The sequence below is a fragment of the Balaenoptera musculus genome, chromosome 5 (genome assembly GCF_009873245.2).
Source record: "Balaenoptera musculus isolate JJ_BM4_2016_0621 chromosome 5, mBalMus1.pri.v3, whole genome shotgun sequence".
Taxonomy (NCBI): Eukaryota; Metazoa; Chordata; class Mammalia; order Artiodactyla; family Balaenopteridae; genus Balaenoptera; species Balaenoptera musculus.
The window spans coordinates 64723235-64742054 of NC_045789.1; the positions used below are offsets into that span (position 1 = coordinate 64723235).

Consider the following 18820-nt stretch of genomic DNA (forward strand, 5'->3'; position numbering starts at 1 on the left):
GAGCTTCCTGGATCTGTGATTTGGTGTCAAACATTGATTTGGGGTTAATTCTCAGTCATGATTGTTTCAAAGATTTCTTCTGTTCCTTTCTTTCTTGTCCTTCTGGCATTCCCATTACATGCACGTTATACCCTTTGTCCCATAGTCCTTGGACATTGTTTGTTTGTTTTTTTAAAAAAATCTTTGTTCTCTTTGCTTTTCAGTTTTGGAGGTATCTATTGTGATATCCTTAAGATCAGAGATTCTTTTCTCAGCTGTGTCCAGTCTGCCACTAAGCCTATCAAAGGCCTTCTTCATTTCTGTTATAGAGGTTTATCTATAGCATTTTCTTTTGGTTCTTTGGATTTCCATCTCTCTGCTTACATTGCCCATCTGTTCTTGCATGCTTTCTACTTTATCCATTTAGACCCCTTAGCATAGTAATCATAGTTATTTTGAATTCCTGATCTGATAATTCCAACATCCCTGCCATATCTGAGTCTGTTCTAATGCTTGTTTTGTCTCTTCAAACTGTTCTTTGCCTTTTAGTATGTCTTATAATTTTTTCTTGGTAGTCAAATAATGATGTACTGGGTAAAAAGGACTGTTGTAAATAGGTCTTAGTAAGGTGATGGTGAGGTGTAGAGGGAGAGGAAGCGCTCTGTAGCCCTAAGATAAGGTCTCAGTCTTTTAATGAGCCTGTACTCTTGACTGTGAACTTTACCTGTGCTTTTCAGTGCCCTCTCCCCCTTTAGGTGGAAAAGGATGACTAGAGTGGGCTGAAGTTGGGTATTTCTCTTCCATTCCATGTGGAAGGCTTGAGTCAACTGGAGTTGGGTGTTTCCCTTCTCCCAGATCAGTTAGGCTCTGGTTAAATAATTCTCCTGACAGCAGACTTTGTTAAGAGTAGAATATTCTGGCATATTTCAAATTGGTTCCTTTTTCCCTCCCTTTGCTAGAAGCACAAGGGAATTTTTCTCCGATATTCAATGTGAGAACTTGGTAGAGCTATAGGAGGTAAAACTCACAAAAGTTTTACCCCCAAAGACTGGGTTCCCCCAGAGATTTTATTTCTCTGACTTATCCACACTCATCTCCAGCAATTTGTCAATTACAGTTGTTTTTCCTACTTTAGCACTGGTTCCTATGGAGGTTTCAGTAAGTTGTAATTCTCCCTGTTCTATTGATCTCTCCAATTGTGGCAGTGGTTTGCCCTGTGACCTTCTCTTATAGTTTTAAGAAGAGTTGCTTTTAAGTTTTTTCAGCTTTTTACTTGTTGTTAGGATGGAGAGGTGATTTTCAAGCTTACTTGCTGGACTGGAAACTGGAAGTTTGCACTGAATTTTTAAATTTGGGAATAACTCTCATTTCTACCATGTTATGTGTTCTTATCTGGAAACATGAAATAGTCCTCTACTTATTTAAGCCTTTTAAAATATCTTTTAATAATTTTATAATTTTCTCCATAAAGGTCTTATACTCATTTTGTGTTAGTCAGCTCAGGCTGCCATAACAAGATACCAGAGATCAGGTGATTTAAACAACAGAAATTTATTTTCTCATGGTTTTGGAGGCTGGAAGTTTGAGATCAGGGCACCAGAATGGCTGGGTTCTGGTCTCTCTTCCTGCCTTGCAGATGGCTGCCTTCTTGCTGTGTCCTCACATTGTAGACAGAGGGCTCTGGTGTCTCTTCTCATAAGGGTACCAGTTCTACTGGATCAGGGTCCACCCTTATGACCTCATTTAACCTCAATCACCCCCTTAAAGGCCTTATCTCTAATACAGTCACATGGCAGGTTATGGTTAGGGCTTCCATATAGCAATTTTGAGGGGACACAATTCAGTCCATAGCACATGTTTTGTTAGATTTAGTCCTAAATACTAAATGTTTTTAATGCTATTATAAATGGTTTTATTTTTCTTATTATCTTATTATACTTTTAAGTGGTTTATGGTAAATGGACATGTAATTCATTTTTATATACTGATTTTATAAGAACTTGCTTTTATACAAATGATAGCATGATAGATCTAAGAATAATACTACCAAATTTTAATTTTTTTGAAAACTTCTTTATTTTAGATTCACTGCTACACAGAGTCACATAATCCTCAAATTCCAAGTTTACAACTGATCATCACAAGATCCCTATCCATATATACATTAGTTAGAGGGAAAAAGTTCTATACAAAATTGTAGTAGTTACATTTGTAAGCAATACTGAATTAGTGAAAACTGAAGAACTCCCAATGCATTACACATAGGATAACCACTCTTAAATATAAGAAGCGAGGCAATACAGGAAAATTTCCCGGACAGTCTAGAAAAATGATAAAGGCATTTATGATAAATACTTTAAATTAATTAATTAATTAATTAATTAATTTTTGGCTGCATTGGGTCTTCGTTGCTGCACGTGGGCTTTCTCTAGTTGCGGCGAGCAGGGGCTACTCTTCGTTGTGGTGTGCAGGTTTCTCATTGCAGTGGCTTCTCTTGTTGCAGAGCATGGGCTCTAGGGTGCGCAGACTTCAGCAGTTGTGGGAAACGGGCTTAGCTGCTCCGCGGCATGTGGGATCTTCCTGGACCAGAGCGTGAATCCGTGTCTCCTGCATTGGCAGGCGGATTCTTAACCATTGCACCACCAGGGAAGCCTGAGATAAATGCTTTTAGTACACAACTTATTGGGCAAATGAAACTGCCACATAGGTTGGTACTTTCACTTTTGAATATTTGTGGTATGGTACTACCCATTTATCTGACATTCATACATAAAATTTCAAGTCTGGTTCTCCAAACGGTTGCTTGATGTTTTTTGAATAGTGTCTGGTGTACTCAGAGTGCTTTTTTCATTTATCTTTTCTTCTTTTGTAAGGTTTAGTGGGACTGTGCAATGCTGGAGCAATAATCCAGAATGTCCTGAATAGTGAATTCCATTGTAACACCAGATCCAGGATAACAGCGAGCTATCAAGCCTTCAAAATGCTTGTACTGGCGTATAAATTCATCCTGCATGGAGTGCCATACCACCTATAATAAAAATGAAAATAAGAGTCATTAAACTATGAATGGAAATAATACACAGTCAAGTATGTAGAAATAATGTCAAGATATATTCTAAGGATTTAGAATAGCATAATAGTTAAGAACATACATTCTGGAGCTAGAAACTAGCTCCTTCCACTTATAAGGTTTGTGACCTTGAGTATGTTACATCATTGCTCTGTGCCTCAAGTTCCTTATCTGTAAACTGGGGTAATGATAATAATACCTTCCTCACAAGCTTCAGGTGAGGTTAAATGAGTGGATACACGTAAAGTGCTCAGAACAGTGTGACACAGTAAGCACTCATTACATTTACCTGTTATTATATTTACTCCAATATCCAACAGCGATGTGGATATGCACAACTATGTATGAAACTAAGACTAATGATTAAATGAAATGCAACACTGAATGCTTAAATTTCATTTCATGTGAAAGTTTAACAATTTCTTTATCTAAAACTGATGATGCAAAACATTGCTTGATGCCATGGAGGACACCAAGATGAGTCAGACCAATCACCTGCAATCAAAGGAATTTATAATCTGGAAGTGGAAATCACGATGCAGACAATTATCAAGACAGAATCTGATACACACATTGACATAGTAGCTAATATTAATAGGTTATATTTATTGACTTATTTCATATCAGCACAGTACAAAGTGCTTTATGTATACATTATCCTTTTTAAGTCTCATGACAACCTGGTGAGGTGGGTACTATGAAATCATCCCTATCTGCCAGTTGAGGGGATTTTTCCTTATAAACCCTAAATCTCATAAACCCTAAATTGCTAATAGACAACTTAAGACTATTTACTAAACAGTTTTATTTACACTTTTTTGCTTCTCATCTTTTAGCTCATGGTATTTCATCCACCTGGAAGGCCTTCATGAAGCCTTCCATGGTGTTAAAATCAGAATTATTCTCACTCATCTTTGGGCCTTTTAGTATGGCTTATAAAGAATGATGGCTCAGTTGGCAGTTTAAATCTGACTCTACCATTCATTAGCTATGGGATCATGGTCATATTACTCCACCTCTCTAAGCTTTGATTTTCTCATGTATAAAATGGCAATGACAGTAATAGTAGTGCCCACTATACAGGAGAGGTATTATTTCTACTTTTCAAATCAGGAAATTGAGGCTCAGAGAGGTGAAGTAATTTGCCCCAAACCATGAAGCTTTATCTGGAGCCAGATTATGAACCCATTTCCAGCTCCAACCCCCATGCTCAGAATCACTCCACTGTACTATACACCATTCCATTTCCTTGCTACGCTCAAAACTAAAACAAAATGAAAAAACCCATCCCCAAACAAAAGAAAAACAACTTAATGCCTCAAAACAATAAAAAAGAAATACAAAATAAACAAGAATAGCCATATAAACTTATATAAATATTACTCCTTTCTTCCCCTCACAATTCATTAATCTGGTCTGTACCTTGTGGAACTTTCCTCCTACACTAAAATTAGAAAATGCATAGTATTTCTAGAGGAATATTTTGGAGAAAAGCAATATATGTAAGGATGTGCAATCTAGGATGGTTCAAAGAACTAAAGCATACCTGGAGTAAGTTCTCCTCTTCACATAAATGTTTGTCAACCTTCTTGTAGAGGTTATCTAGACCTTTTTTTTACTTCACTTTCCAGGATACTCTTTAATAACTTTTCGGAGTTCTTGTTGTTAAATGCAATTTGAAGCTTACGTCCTCTTCTCTTATACCTGTGCTACCCGAGCTTCAACGCCTTCAAAGAATGCTTCGAGGAAATAGAAAGAAATATAGCTAAGAACTGCTTTCATGACCACTTAAATTAAAAAAAAAATCAGATTATAAAATAGTATATATTCATTATGTAAAAATCAATGTGTGAAAATATAAAGGATAAAATAATAATCAGCTATTATCATACCACTCAGAGATAACCACTGTCAACATTTTAGATTTCCTGCTAGTCTTTTGATGTGTGAGTACATAAATGAGATTATAATTTTGCATGCTGTTTTTCCACTTAATATTTTATATGTTTTCCCAAAGTATAAATTTTAATGGCTGCATAATGTTCCTTCCAATGACTGAACTACAATTTGTTTATTCATTCCTCCAGTATTGGGTATTTAATATTTTTCACTCTTTTTTTTTGGAGTTGGCAAAATCTACTCATCAAAAAAAAAAAAAAAAACTCTTATAAATACAGTCATCACAAATAACTTTCATTCGTAAGTATTTACCCACATTATTGATTACTAGCCAGCATAAATTTCTAGACTATAATTCCTCAGTTGAGGAGTATAATTGTTAAGCATTCTGAAGACTCTTCATATACACAAATTGCTTCCCAGGAAAGTTCAATCAGTTTATATTTCTGTCAACAGTATATGAGAATGTTATCTTACCATACTATCATCAGCATTAGCACAATTAAAAAACAAATCTTTTCCACTTTAAAAAGTGAAAAAAGTTTGTCATTTTATTTCACAATTCTTTGGCTATAAATGAAGTTAACCTGCTTTTCAGATGCTTAGTGGTACATTCAGAACCCTTGCCCATTTATATGTTGAGGTCTTAGTGCTTTCCTTATTGATTTTAAAAAGATCTTTTATATTAAATATACTGACATGGTGTTGCAAATATTCTCCTCAGATTGTCTTTTAAGTATAATTGGTCTTTTAATATGCATATTGATTGGCAAGTCTTTATTTGAGCACAATACGACTTAATATCGACAAGCCAAATCCAGTCATTACTTTTCTCTAAAATTTTCTTAGCAATTATTATTTATTTATTCTTATAAATTATTAATTTTTTGACAGTAATTTTTGGACAAGTCTATTCCTGGTAATTTTAAAATTTTGTTTCTACATAGACTTTCATATTATATATAGGTAATTATAACCTTGACTCTCCTTTGTATATCTTTATGTTTCGGTCTTATTGCATTGGCTAGATCTTCCATAACAATGTTAAATAATAAGGGGTCTATCAATGTTTCTGCTTTAAATTTGATTTCAAAGGAAGTGCCTCTATGTTGCAGGTAAGTATCACGTAGGCTTTAGGTCTGAGACCAACCTTCTACCCTAAAGGAATATCTGTCTGTTCTTAAGTTTTAGAAAGAACTGGTTCTGCATTTGATTAAATGTCTTTTAATCAAAACAATTCTTTGAATTATCGACAACAGATACATAATTTTTATTTGACTCATTTCAAGTTAAAAACTTATAGAAGATGACTAATCATATTGTGGACAAAGTTAGTTAGAAGGGTCCATTTAAGCTTCTACTATGTTGCACAACTCTCTAAAACTATCATTTCTCACTTTTTAAAAAATATTTATTTTGTTTATTTATTATTTATTATTTTTTGGCTGTGTTGGGTCTTAGTTGTGATATGCGGGCTCTTCTGTTGTGGCGCACAGGCTCCAGAGCGCGTGGGCTCTGTAATTTGCGGCACTTGGGCTCTCTAGTTGAGGTGCACGAGCTCAGTAGTTGTGGCACGCGGGCTCAGTTGCCCCGCGGCATGTGGGATCTTAGTTCCCCGATCCCGTGTCCCCTGCATTGGAAGGCAGATTCTTTACCACTGGACCACCAGGGAAGTCCCTCATTTCTCACTTTTAATGATCAGACTTGCTCTGGGGAATGAGAAGTCAAGAAAAGAAGGGAAAAGAAAAGGCAATGAACAAAACAATTTTTGGTTTTCCTTTTATCTTGATAAAGTTTTCAAAATCTTCATCTGAACTAGGGATAAAGGTTAGCCATTTATGAGGTAAGAAATAAAAGAGTCTGGTATAATGGAAAAGCCTAAATCTATGGTTCATCCCCCAGCTTTGCTACTTTCCAGTTATTATAACTTTTCATTTACTTTGTTTCTTCGTTTGTAAAATGGGGATAATACCATCTTACCCCACATCACTGTTTATAGGAACTAAAAGAAATAATGTATATAAAACATCTAGCAGTGTCCTGGCACACTGGCAGCTTAAGTATCTGAGTCTCTCCTTCCTTATCCTCCTGCATCAATATATGAGCAAATTTAAAACAAATGTCTACTGTGTTATTCACATGTACACAGGTTCAAAACCAGGAAAGATACACTGAATGAAAATATACTTACATTTAGTTTTTCAAGAGGTTGTCCTAAAGAGTAAATGACGTAAGACTGAAGGTGATCTGTGTATTTTTGTTTGGCTTCTTTTTTTTCAGCTTCTAGACATGAGATTTTCAAACGAGAAAGTGTTGCAAAAATATGGTGGAAGTTTTCCATCATGACTACATCCCTGGGCGTCTTCTGGCTTTCGTTAGCTACTTTCTCCACTAAGATGAAAACAGGAAAAACATAGTAACATCCTGATATAAGTATAACCATATTTAGCTAGGAAAAATTTACATGATTTTTTTCATTTGTAAGTATAAGAAGTAAGCACATTTCTGGACTTAATAAAATATATTGTATTGAAGGATCTTCACATCTACGTAAACCTAATAAAAAATCATTCTAAAACAGTCCCAAATACATATATATGGAAACTTAGTATAGAATAAAGGTGGCTTTTCAAATCAGTGGGGAAATGATGAATTATTCAAAATGTTTAGGACAACTAGCTGGTCCTTCTGAATACACTAAATTTGGATTCCTATTTCACATCTTTCAGACAAACAAATTCTAAATTGCTCAAGTACTTAAAATGTTAAAAGCAAATAAATAAATAAATACAATCATAAGTACTAAGAAAAATAAAGCCAATTAAAGAAATAATTTTGTGATAGTATGAACTTTCTAAGAATGGCCCAAAACTTAGAATCATAAAGAGAAAGATGAATAAATATTTCAAATAAAATTTGAAAGATCTTGCATGGTAAAACATACCATAAACAAAATTGATTTATAGTCTTTCAGGTTTACAAAGAATAAAAAGATTGATAATACCTAGTAATATTGGGCTTTGATGCAGATGTGATAGAAACTTTCACCAAATGCTCAAAGCACTAAACTGGTATAATCTTTCTATGTGGCTATTTGGCAAAAGCCTCAACACAGACACAAAACTTTTGACCCAGTAATTCCATTTCTAATAATTGACCCTAAGGAAATTATTGGACAAGTATACAAAAATATATGGAGGAAACTGGAAACAAACTAAATGCCTATTAACAAAAGATGTGGTAAATAAATAATGATACATGGAATACTATGCAATCATTAAAAATGATTATGGTTATCTATATTAATAGACAAGGAAAGACACTAGAAGTATAGAGTATAGTAGGTTCCAAAACAGTGTGTAAGGTATGATAAAACTTTTAAAATTAGAGAACAACACCAATATGCACATATACACCAGCGAGAGAGATATACTCAAAAGTTTAGCAGTGAAAAATTAAATGTTATCTTTGCATGATTAGATTACAAATTATCCTTATTTTCTTCCTGATTTTTAAAATCAGTTTGCTGATTTTTGGGGGTATGTAATGACCATATATTACTTTACAATCAGAAAATGCAAAGCTACTTTGAATTTTAAAAGAACTATCAACCATACAAACATTCAATCATATAATTAATCTATCTTTCCCCTAAACCTGTTTCCACTGAAAATATGTTATCTATAACTTCCTGTCAATTTTTTAGCTTTAAAAATTCCTGAATAGGTGCAATCAGATCATTTATTTCAAATTAAACAACACATCCACACTGTTTCTGTAACTTAATTGTGTGGTCTGACATAGGAAGACGGTGAATTATAGTATTTTAGCATTAATCTACCATATGTGACACATATGAAAACAGGTCTAAAGAAGTGAATTGATTTGTTTAAGGTTACACAGACATCACTGCTGATCATCTCTGGAAGACTCTTGCTAAAAAGCAATGTAATCTGGGAGATCATTTTTTGTGTTTAAACAATGAATTTCAATTTTCCATAGTGATAAGCACATATGAACCCTAAAATATAAGGGGTTCCTGGTGAATACAAATGGGTTTTATGTACTGCTTATTTTTCAAATTTAAGAAATCTTTAATTTCAGAAAACTTAAAAAAGACTATAGAATATGCAAAATAATGAACACATCTGTCCCCAACTTCTAACTTACCAGAAATAATGAAAACAATCAACCAAAAAATTCTTTAGAATGTAACACAAGCTTACCATTAACAAACACTCCTCTGATAAGTTTAGTATATGCTTTATCTAGATCTCCACGACGCTCAGCATTTTTAAAGATTGATTCTGCAAGTCCAGCAAATTCTTCAAATTCAGCAACAAATGGGAGAATTCCTACTTTACTCTTCTTGGAGATCTTTACTTCCTCCATTTGCCTTATTTGGTTACTCTAAAGATAGGCAGAACGCAAAGGAGAAAAATAGCCAAGCAACTTAGAAACAGCATATAATAAAAAGCAAATGTATATATCATAGAGACAGGACATAATTTAATACCTAGAACATTTTGAATGTTTACTAAATAAAGATTAATAGGGATAACTACGAAAAACTATTTCTACAGATTAAAAAGTACATATATTTTACATAAGAAAATAAAGTCAAGGAAAAATATACAAATTATTTAAAACAAGATGCAATCAAAGCTTGTGAACCTCAGGTCTTTGTTTAAAGTAAAAACAACCAATAAACATTTTTATCATTTACGAAAGATAAGTATACAGTGATTGCCCATTCTGGGGCAGAGCAGATATCAGAGCACACACAGGATTTCTCAACATTATTTCTGGTTGGTGGCTATGAGGTCAAGTTTGAGAACCATAGTTTATTTCCAAATCACACCAGCCTAAAACTTGTTTGGATAGAGAAGTTCTGTATTTTTGGGGTATGAGAACAGAGAAGGAAAACAGGCATTTCTACTATGGATTTGTATTATATAATTTTCCATGTATCTATTAGTTACTTATTCTAAATATGTAAGCAAAGTGCTTCTGTATGATGGTGACGAAGTGCAAAAGAGATGTTTCATATAGACAGAATCTAGACACTTGGGTTCAAAATGATCCGTGGGTTCAATTATGGTTCTGTGTACTTCTCAGGTTATCTAGATCTATTCACAGTAAAAATTACATTGCCAAGTAGTGTTGGATCATTTTCAACTCTTACCTAAAATTTCATTGTGTTGAGGTTTTGGGGGTAAAACCTGAAAACCATATGACATGTGGCTTAGAAAAGTAATTGTTCTTTTATTCAATATGTTATTGGAAGTCCCAGTCACAGCAAAAGGTAAGAAAAAGAAGTAAGAAATAAGAAATAAGTAAGAAATAAGAAAAAGAAATAAAAGGACTCTAAAGAAAAAGAAATAAAAGAAAAGGAATCTAAATTGAAAAAGAAATAAAAGAATAAAAGGAATAAAAAAAAGAAATAAAAGGAATCTAAATTGGAAAGGAAGATGTAAAACTCTCACTGTCTGCAGATGACATGATAGTATACATAGAAAATCCTAAAGATGCCACCAAAAAACTCTTAGAATAAATGAATTCAGCAAGACTGCAGATAACAAAGTTAATATACAGAAATCTGTTGTGTTTCTGTATACTAATAAGGAACCATCAGAAAGAGAAATTAAGAAAACAATCCCATTTACAGTTGTAACAAAAAGAATAAAATACCTAGGAATAAATCTAACCATGGAGGTAAAAGACTTGTACTCTGAAAACTGTAAGACACTGGTGAAAAAAACTGAAGACAACACAAACAAATGGAAAGATAAACCATGCTCAACGATTGGAAGAATTAATATTGTTAAAATGACCATACTTCCCAAGGCAATCAAGAGAGTCAGTGCAATCCCTATCAAAATACCAATGGCATTTTTCACAGAACTAGGACAAATAATTCTAAAATTGCTATGGAAACACAAAAGACCATAATAGTCAAAGCAATCTGGAGAAAGAAGAACAAAGCCAGACGTACTATGCTCCTTGAATTCAAACTATACTACAAAACTACAGTCATCAAAACAGTATGGTACCGGTACAGAAACAGATACATAGATTTATGGAACAGAACAGAGAGCCCAGAAATAAACCTGTGCTTATATGGTTAATTAATCTACGACAAAGAAGGCAAGAATAAACAATGATAAGACAGCCAAATCTTATTATTTTCAAAGGTTTAAGAGTGCAAATCCATGTCACTATAGTGTGAGGAATCCTGAAAAGCAAACTAAATGCAGCTAGGAAATGTACTGGACTGCAGAGTCCAGCTTGGTAGAACTTGATGTGTCAGTTACTTTCTAATTTTATCTCTGGTTCTTGCTAGGCTAACATTTTTAGCCCTGTTCCTTGAAGAATAGTTTGGGCTTGGTCACCAGATGAAAGTGCCAAACTCAGGTGCTGTCTATTCCACTTTCTGCAGTCATCTGACATTCATGTTTCTGTCTTAATACACAAAGACCCATTCATTACCCATTCATTATGCCCTAGGTTCTGATATTGTCTCATGTACCAAAACATATAACACTTACTGAGCACACAAAATCAACCAGACACTGAGAAGACATGAGTTAAAATAAGAAACAGAGAGTGATGACAGACAGCAGAAGGAACCATCCTTCTCCCTTTGGTGATAAGAGGTATATCCTTTAGAAATACACGCAATTTAGGAGAAAATGAGTTTATACCTTTGTCTAGGTTAATTTTGCTTTCTTCACTTCCCAGTCTTGAGAGTAACATGAACATTCTTTAATAAACTATTATTAATTACTAGTACTATTATCACCACCACCACCACCATTGCAAGTGATCCATTAGTAAGCTCTTATTCTGTGCCAGGCAATGTGCTAAGCACTTCATTTGAACCCATGTCTACATCTACCTGATACTACATCTTATGCTTTCAACAACTATGTTCTATTGGGTTGAGAGGTATTATATAAAGTTATATTTTCCTGATAAAAGCAACAGAACCTTCATATTCTGTAAATGTATAGTGTCCTCATGATTCAGTGTTCCAGTTATGTTAAATGGGACTCATTATCTTAGCCTTTGGTAGTTCTTCCTTTTCCTTTTGGCTATCAGCTTGCAATCAGACCTTCCAGGTTTATCATCACCTCTGGAGAAGGCAGGGTAGGGAAGAGGATAAGCCTTAAATGGTTAAATTTCATAATATTTCAAATGCCAAGTGAAATCACTTGGTAGGGAAGGAGGATTAACAAGACTGTTGAGATGACATTTAAGTTTCTACAGTGGACACAGACTGTTTTTAAACTTTCAGAATCTCAATAAATATTTTTAGAAAGTATAAAAAATGATATGGATTTTAATTGCCCTTAATATTTTTATTATTCTCCCATTATTCTATGGCTATTCAAAAGCTGGATTTAACTTAGAGGTTACACAGTAGAAAAATTCAGATGATAAATATCCACTTTTATATACTAAATATATTAATAAAATGAAACTTTTTTTTTAGAACCTGGCCCAGTCCAGTTCATACCTACAAGCTTACCAAAACCTAACAGAAAAAAAAAAAGTTAATGATTTTTTTTCCTTATTAGAAGGAGGAAAATGGTGATTGCCAAAAGTTAACATAAGAACAATTTATTCTTAAAATAAAGCAATATGATTATTAATTAAAGCTATTAAACTAATAAACTAATTTAAATAAGCAATTAAAATAATCCAGTTATTAATTATCTTATTGGAGTATATTAAAAGAAGAAAAACAATAAATTCAAGTGATAGTTTCAACTGTTTCATTAAATCTATGGTCATTAATAGTCAACTGAGATTTCAGTTACTTAGTGGATCTCTTATGCAGCTGCTGCCTCCATGCCACCTACTCCAGAACTTGCCAAGATTCACAGTGTAGATGGGAAACTAGCTGGCACAGCACCATCCAACTAACTCTGTTCATGTAAATTGTAGCCAACACCCTGCTTCAAGGCTTTGGGCAGTAGATCCCACAGTGGAAAGCTGGAAATCTCTTGGCTTAAATACATTTTTTTTGCAACAGTTAGAATTCTAAGTTATTAAAAAACAAACAAAAACAAAAAACAAAACAAAAAAAACGAACTTACAATACATTTATCAAAGTTCCTTTTGACAGTCACCAAAACATTTCCCAATGTAGTACTTAGAAAAGAAGCAGGGTCCACATTTTGTGCAGTCCACACATGATGACTCATTTTGACTAGCATGTAAAGGGAGTTAAAGCTATCGATTTTGTCTCCTAATGCAATCAGGTTGTTCAGTTCTGGCTCAATGCAGCGAAATATTTTAATCATCATTTGGCGAATCATATCTTTCCTGTTCAGAAAACATACAAAATATAGAAAAGTTATTACAAGCTTCAGGTGTATTCATCTTCAACTTTATCCCCCGGGTATACACAAAATGACTAAAATTTGATATTTCAACTAACACTGTCCAAATATGATGAACTAATTATCCTATAGTGGTTTCCAATATAAACATATTTTTTTGAAGTTAAGTTTTATCACTCAAAATAACTTGGTCATTTGTAAAACTGGGTCCTGAAATGTACTTTGTGATTTCTGAGAAATACACTGCAATTCAAATGCTACTTCCTACCAGCAAATATCAAAATTGATTGCATTTCTGTGATTGCTATAGTAAAGAAGAGCCAAAGAGCCATAAACAGGACCAATTTTACTTCAGTAAGATGTTCGATAAGATACCGGGCACACAGGCTGATGCTCTGAGTGCTGTCAGTTATGGAGAGTCTTCTGAACTCCTCACTCCTCACTGAGCAGCACTCCTTTCTGCTCAATTTAACGTTTATTTTTTTCCCAAAATAAACAATAGATAGTAACAAACACGTACTCAGATGAAACAGGCAGTGGTGTGCCAGCATTATGTTGCCGTGACGACGTTCCTCCATCTAGGTCCTCTGCTTCAGTCTGAAAAAATTATTCAGGTACTTTACATAATAAAAGACCAACAATTTGACTAGTTTATATAGCAATAGCCTGCTCAGTCTTAAAATTCCTAGGAGATAATATATTATGAGAAATAATGATTTTTAAAGGCAGTATTACCGACAAAACTATACAATTCAGTATGCTGTTTAAGAATGTTCAGGAAGTGCTTTGTTCTTAGATTTTATCTGAGAATTACTGTGGCATGAGAAGTTGTGTTTGTATGTGTGCACATGAGGGGAAAGGCGGAGAGAGAAGGTTGAGGAGGCTCAGAGGCAGCATGGGAATGGAAAGGCAGCTCAACAAAAAGCTAAAAACATCCAAAAACAACTTTTAAGAGAGAATTTTAAAAATTAAAGAAATCTCAATGATCATTTTAATAAAATTTTGGTATTAAAAAATGCTACCGAAAGTTCTTACAGAAGCTAACAAGTAAACATATTAACTACCTGGACCACTTACAACAACAAGTCCCTAACCATTTAAAATAATTAATTTGTCATTCATTTTAGGCCTGCTTTTGATATGTTGGTTCTCTTTTTTAAGATGACCTTAATCTAAAAAAAATCACTCAATTTGCACTGTGCTTTTAAGTTCTTCAAAATATTCTTACAAATCTCTCATTTTATTTTCTTACACTTATGCCATCAGAGAAGCAAGATGAATAGGTATTATTATACCTATTGCACAGATGAGGAAAAACAGGGATTAAATAATTGCTTTAAGGACTCATAGCTAGTTAGTAACAAAGCCATAAGATTCGGATTTGAGGCCTCCCCATTTTTTTTCTTTCTTACTTTCTTTATAAAAAAGACCATGGTATATACGCAAACGTCTTTTTTATTTTTTTAGTTCTATTTTTTCTTGATGATTACTAAAACTGTTTTTTAAATAATGTGTTTTGTGGGAACTGCCTAGCAGTCCAGTGGTTAGGACTCCGCGCTTCCACTGCACGGGGCCTGGGTTCCATCCCTGTTCCGGGAAGATCCCGCATGCCACACGGCACGGTCAAAAAAAAAAAAAAAGTTTTTTGCAAAGTAAATTCAGACATTTTCCCCCCTTACTAATTTAGACAATGTTTAGGCCTAAAATAGTCTGGAATACTAGATTAGATGCCCAAACTCTATCACGGTTTTTATTATCTTGTATGACAAAATGTATTTAAAAAATCCTTAATTACAAATTTTGTCTTTTTCTGTTCTGATATTGAAATTGTGGCAATATATTAATTAGGTTAATTATGCTACAGGTCATAAATACTAGCCAATAAATAAATGTGAGTCATACCATAGTTCCAGGCATGCTTTGATGTTGCTGTAGTTTGAAAAATTTACTTATGAAGTCCTGTTCTGCCAGACACAGGGGCTCCAGTTCACTTAGTACCTGTTCAAAGATCTGAAGAAAACCAAAATGATCCTACAAAGAACTGAACCAAAATGCTTAAAATAACATTCCACATTTAATTACTTTTCTGCAGGGACCAGGGATGCTTCATCTATAATCTCAACAGAACCCCCAAAACAAACACTTTCAAGATTGAAAGGACAACACAGTATTAACAAGGCATACCAGGGCCAGAACATACTTAAAATAAAACTCACAACAATTATTTACTCGAAATCTGGAAAGAGGAACACAGAGATAAACTTTTTTTTTTTTTAACATCTTTATTGGAGTATAATTGCTTTACGAGATAAACTTTTTAAACTTATTTAATGCACTGCAGAGAACAGTTTAGCTTCATAAAAGCTATTTCCTCTTTACTCTGTAGCTGCTCAAATAACTGGATTTATGATTGCAAGCACTTTATGATTTATAACAAACTTTAATAAAACTGTTACGTCATTTAATTGATAAATCACATTTCAGTTGACATTTGACAATATTTTTTTCAGATTCAGAACTGTAAAGTAGGATATGGTTAATTAAAAGAGCCAACGGAGCCCAAATCTTTGAACACAATTAAAGGAATAAAAAACTGATGCTAGAAAACTAATAGTAATGTTTAAGAAGTACTTGTTATTTTATTTTACCTTATCAAATTTGGTTCTGTCGGCAACATCGAGATCAGAGGCTGACATGTTTCCCATATCCAACAAGGAAGATGACTGAGATCTGCGATTCCCTGAACTCTGAACACTGAGTTTATTTAGACTAGAAGTAGATCCAGTTAATTTACCGGAACTTCCATGAAGACCTAAGAAATAATAAAACTTTAAAAGTTGTGACCTTCATGAATAAAAGATCCATAGCATAACTGAGGGTTATCTTCTACTGTCTTGGTCTTCTGGGGCTCATACTAGTTAGGGCACAAATCTACCACATGGGACAGATTGTAGGCTGTCCTCTTTCATTAACATTTGTGTCCTATTCCTGAACATACTGTAAAGAGCAGTGAAACTATACAGAATCATAGAATAGGGCTGAACAAGATCTTAAAGATCACATTATGCCCCGACCAGTCTCACCATAAAGATTAAGCTGCCTGATGATTTCTGTAGACTAAAGTAGATGAGGATTTCTTTCCCACTCAAACGACATGAATATGGATGAAAGTCACTGACCCTCTAGTGTACTAGTTAACATGACGGTTATATTTCTGAAAAAAACTGCCATATCCCAATATTACTCACCTCCACCTCAAATCAACACATTAGGTGGAACCATATCAAATTATTCTTGCCCTACCAAAAAAGTCAATTACACACGATTCAACTTTAATACACTCCTGAACCCAGAAACTCTGCTTTTACAGTAAGTGAACTGATTACAGTTCTTTAAAAACTAAACAAAATGAAGAGAAAAAAAAAACACTCTGAAAATTTGTTATATTTAAAATACAACTAAAATATAATACATACATCATTAACTATATACATATATTTTAATTTTTAAATTAAATTTTGTTTTTTTATAAAGCAGGTTATTATTAGTCATCCATTTTATACACATCAGGGTATACATGTCAATCTCAATCGCCCAATGTAAATGTTTGCGCCAATGTAAATGTTTGCTGTGGGTTTGTCGTATATGGCCTTTATTATGTTGAGGTAGGTTCCCTCTATGCCCACTTTCTGGAGAGTTTTTATCATAAATGGGTGTTGAATTTTGTCAAAAGCTTTTTCTGCATCTATTGAGATGATCATATAGTTTTTATTCTTCAATTTGTTAATATGGTGTATCACATTGATTGATTTGCGTATATTGAAGAATCCTTGCATCCCTGGGATAAATCCCACTTGATAATGGTGTATGATCTTTTTAATGTGTTGTTGGCTTCTGTTTGCTAGTATTTTGTTGAGGACTTTTGCATCTATATTCATCAGTGATATTGGTCTGTAATTTTCTTTTTTTGTAGTATCTTTTTCTGGTTTTGGTATCAGGGTGATGGTGGCCTCATAGAATGAGTTTGGGAGTGTTCCTTCCTCTGCTATATTTTGGAAGAGTTTGAGAAGGATGGGTGTTAGCTCTTCTCTAAATGTTTGATAGAATTCACCTGTGAAGCATGTGGTCCTGGACTTTTGTTTGTTGGAAGATTTTTAATCACAGTTTCAATTTCATTACTTGTGATTGGTCTGTTCATATTTTCTGTTTCTTCCTGGTTCAGTCTTGGAAGTTATACCTTTCTAAGAATTTGTCCATTTCTTCCAGGTTGTCCAGTTTATTGGCATAGAGTTGCTGGTGGTAGTCTCTTAGGATGCTTTGTATTTCTGCGGTGTCTGTTGTAACTTCTCCTTTTTCATTTCTGATTTTAGTGATTTGAGTCCTCTCCCTCTTTTCCTTGATGGCTAATGGTTTATCAGTTTTGTTTATCTCCTCAAAGAACCAGCTTTTAGTTTTATTGATCTTTGCCATTATTTTCTTTGTTTCTATTTCATTTATTTCTGCTCTGATCTTTATGATTTCTTTCCTTCTGCCAACTTTGGGTTTTGTTTATTCTTCTTTCTCTAGTTTCTTTAGGTTTAAGGTTAGATTGTTTATTTGAGATTTTTCTTGTTTCTTGAGGTAGGCTTGTATAGCTATAAACTTCCCTCTTAGAACTGCTTTTGCTGCATCCCATAGGTTTTGGATTGTCGTGTTTTCATTGTCACTTGTCTCTAGGTATTTTTTGATTGTCTCTTTGATTTCTTCAGTGATCTCTTGGTTATTTAGAACTGCTTTTGCTGCATCCCATAGGTTTTGGATTGTCGTGTTTTCATTGTCACTTGTCTCTAGGTATTTTTTGATTGCCTCTTTGATTTCTTCAGTGATCTCTTGGTTATTTAGTAACGTACTGTTTAGCCTCCATGTGTTTGTGTTTTTTACGTTTTTTCCCCTGTAATTCATTTCTAATCTCATAGCATCGTGGTCAGAAAAGATGCTTGATATGATTTCAATTTTCTTAAATTTACTGAGGCTTGATTTGTGACCCAAGATGGGATCTATCCTGGAGAATGTTCCATACGCACTTGAGAAGAAAGTGTAATCTGCTGTTTTTGGATGGAATGTTCTATCAATATCAATTAAATCTATCTGGTCTATTGTATCATTTAAAGCTTCTGTTTCCTTATTTATTTTCATTTTGGATGATCCGTCCATTGGTGTAAGTGAGGTGTTAAAGTCCCCCACTATTACTGTGTTACTGTCAATTTCCTCTTTTACAGCTGTTAGCAGTTGCCTTATGTATTGAGGTGCTCCTATATTGGGTGCATATATATTTATAATTGTTATATCTTCTTCTTGGATTGATCCCTTGATCGTTATGTAGTGTCCTTCCTTGTCTCTTGTAACATTCTTATTTTAAGTCTATTTTATCCGATATGAGTATTGCTACTCCAGCTTTCTTTTGATTTCCATTTGCATGGAATATCTTTTTCCATCCCCTCACTTTCAGTCTGTATGTGTCCCTAGGTCTGAAGTGGGTCTCTTG

General features: G+C 33.9%; 1 protein-coding gene across 9 annotated transcripts in view; it reads right to left on the minus strand.

The window, feature by feature from the left end:
* Positions 1 to 2007: 2007 nt before the first annotated feature.
* Positions 2008 to 18820, minus strand: part of EXOC1 (exocyst complex component 1) — a 59707-nt gene continuing 42894 nt past the window's right edge. For 7 of the 9 annotated variants that reach the window (XM_036852819.1, XM_036852814.1, XM_036852820.1 and 4 more), the window contains 8 exons: positions 15945 to 16108; positions 15199 to 15306; positions 13817 to 13893; positions 13051 to 13279; positions 9175 to 9358; positions 7140 to 7339; positions 4596 to 4788; positions 2514 to 3007 (listed from right to left, as the gene is read on the minus strand). In XM_036852819.1, coding sequence (XP_036708714.1) covers positions 4759 to 4788; positions 7140 to 7339; positions 9175 to 9358; positions 13051 to 13279; positions 13817 to 13893; positions 15199 to 15306; positions 15945 to 16108 — 992 coding nt within the window. In that variant the 3' untranslated portion in view covers positions 2514 to 3007; positions 4596 to 4758. Of the gene's footprint in view, positions 3008 to 4595; positions 4789 to 7139; positions 7340 to 9174; positions 9359 to 13050; positions 13280 to 13816; positions 13894 to 15198; positions 15307 to 15944; positions 16109 to 18820 lie in introns of all 9 variants that reach the window. The other 2 variants (XM_036852822.1, XM_036852818.1) reach the window with 1 other exon arrangement.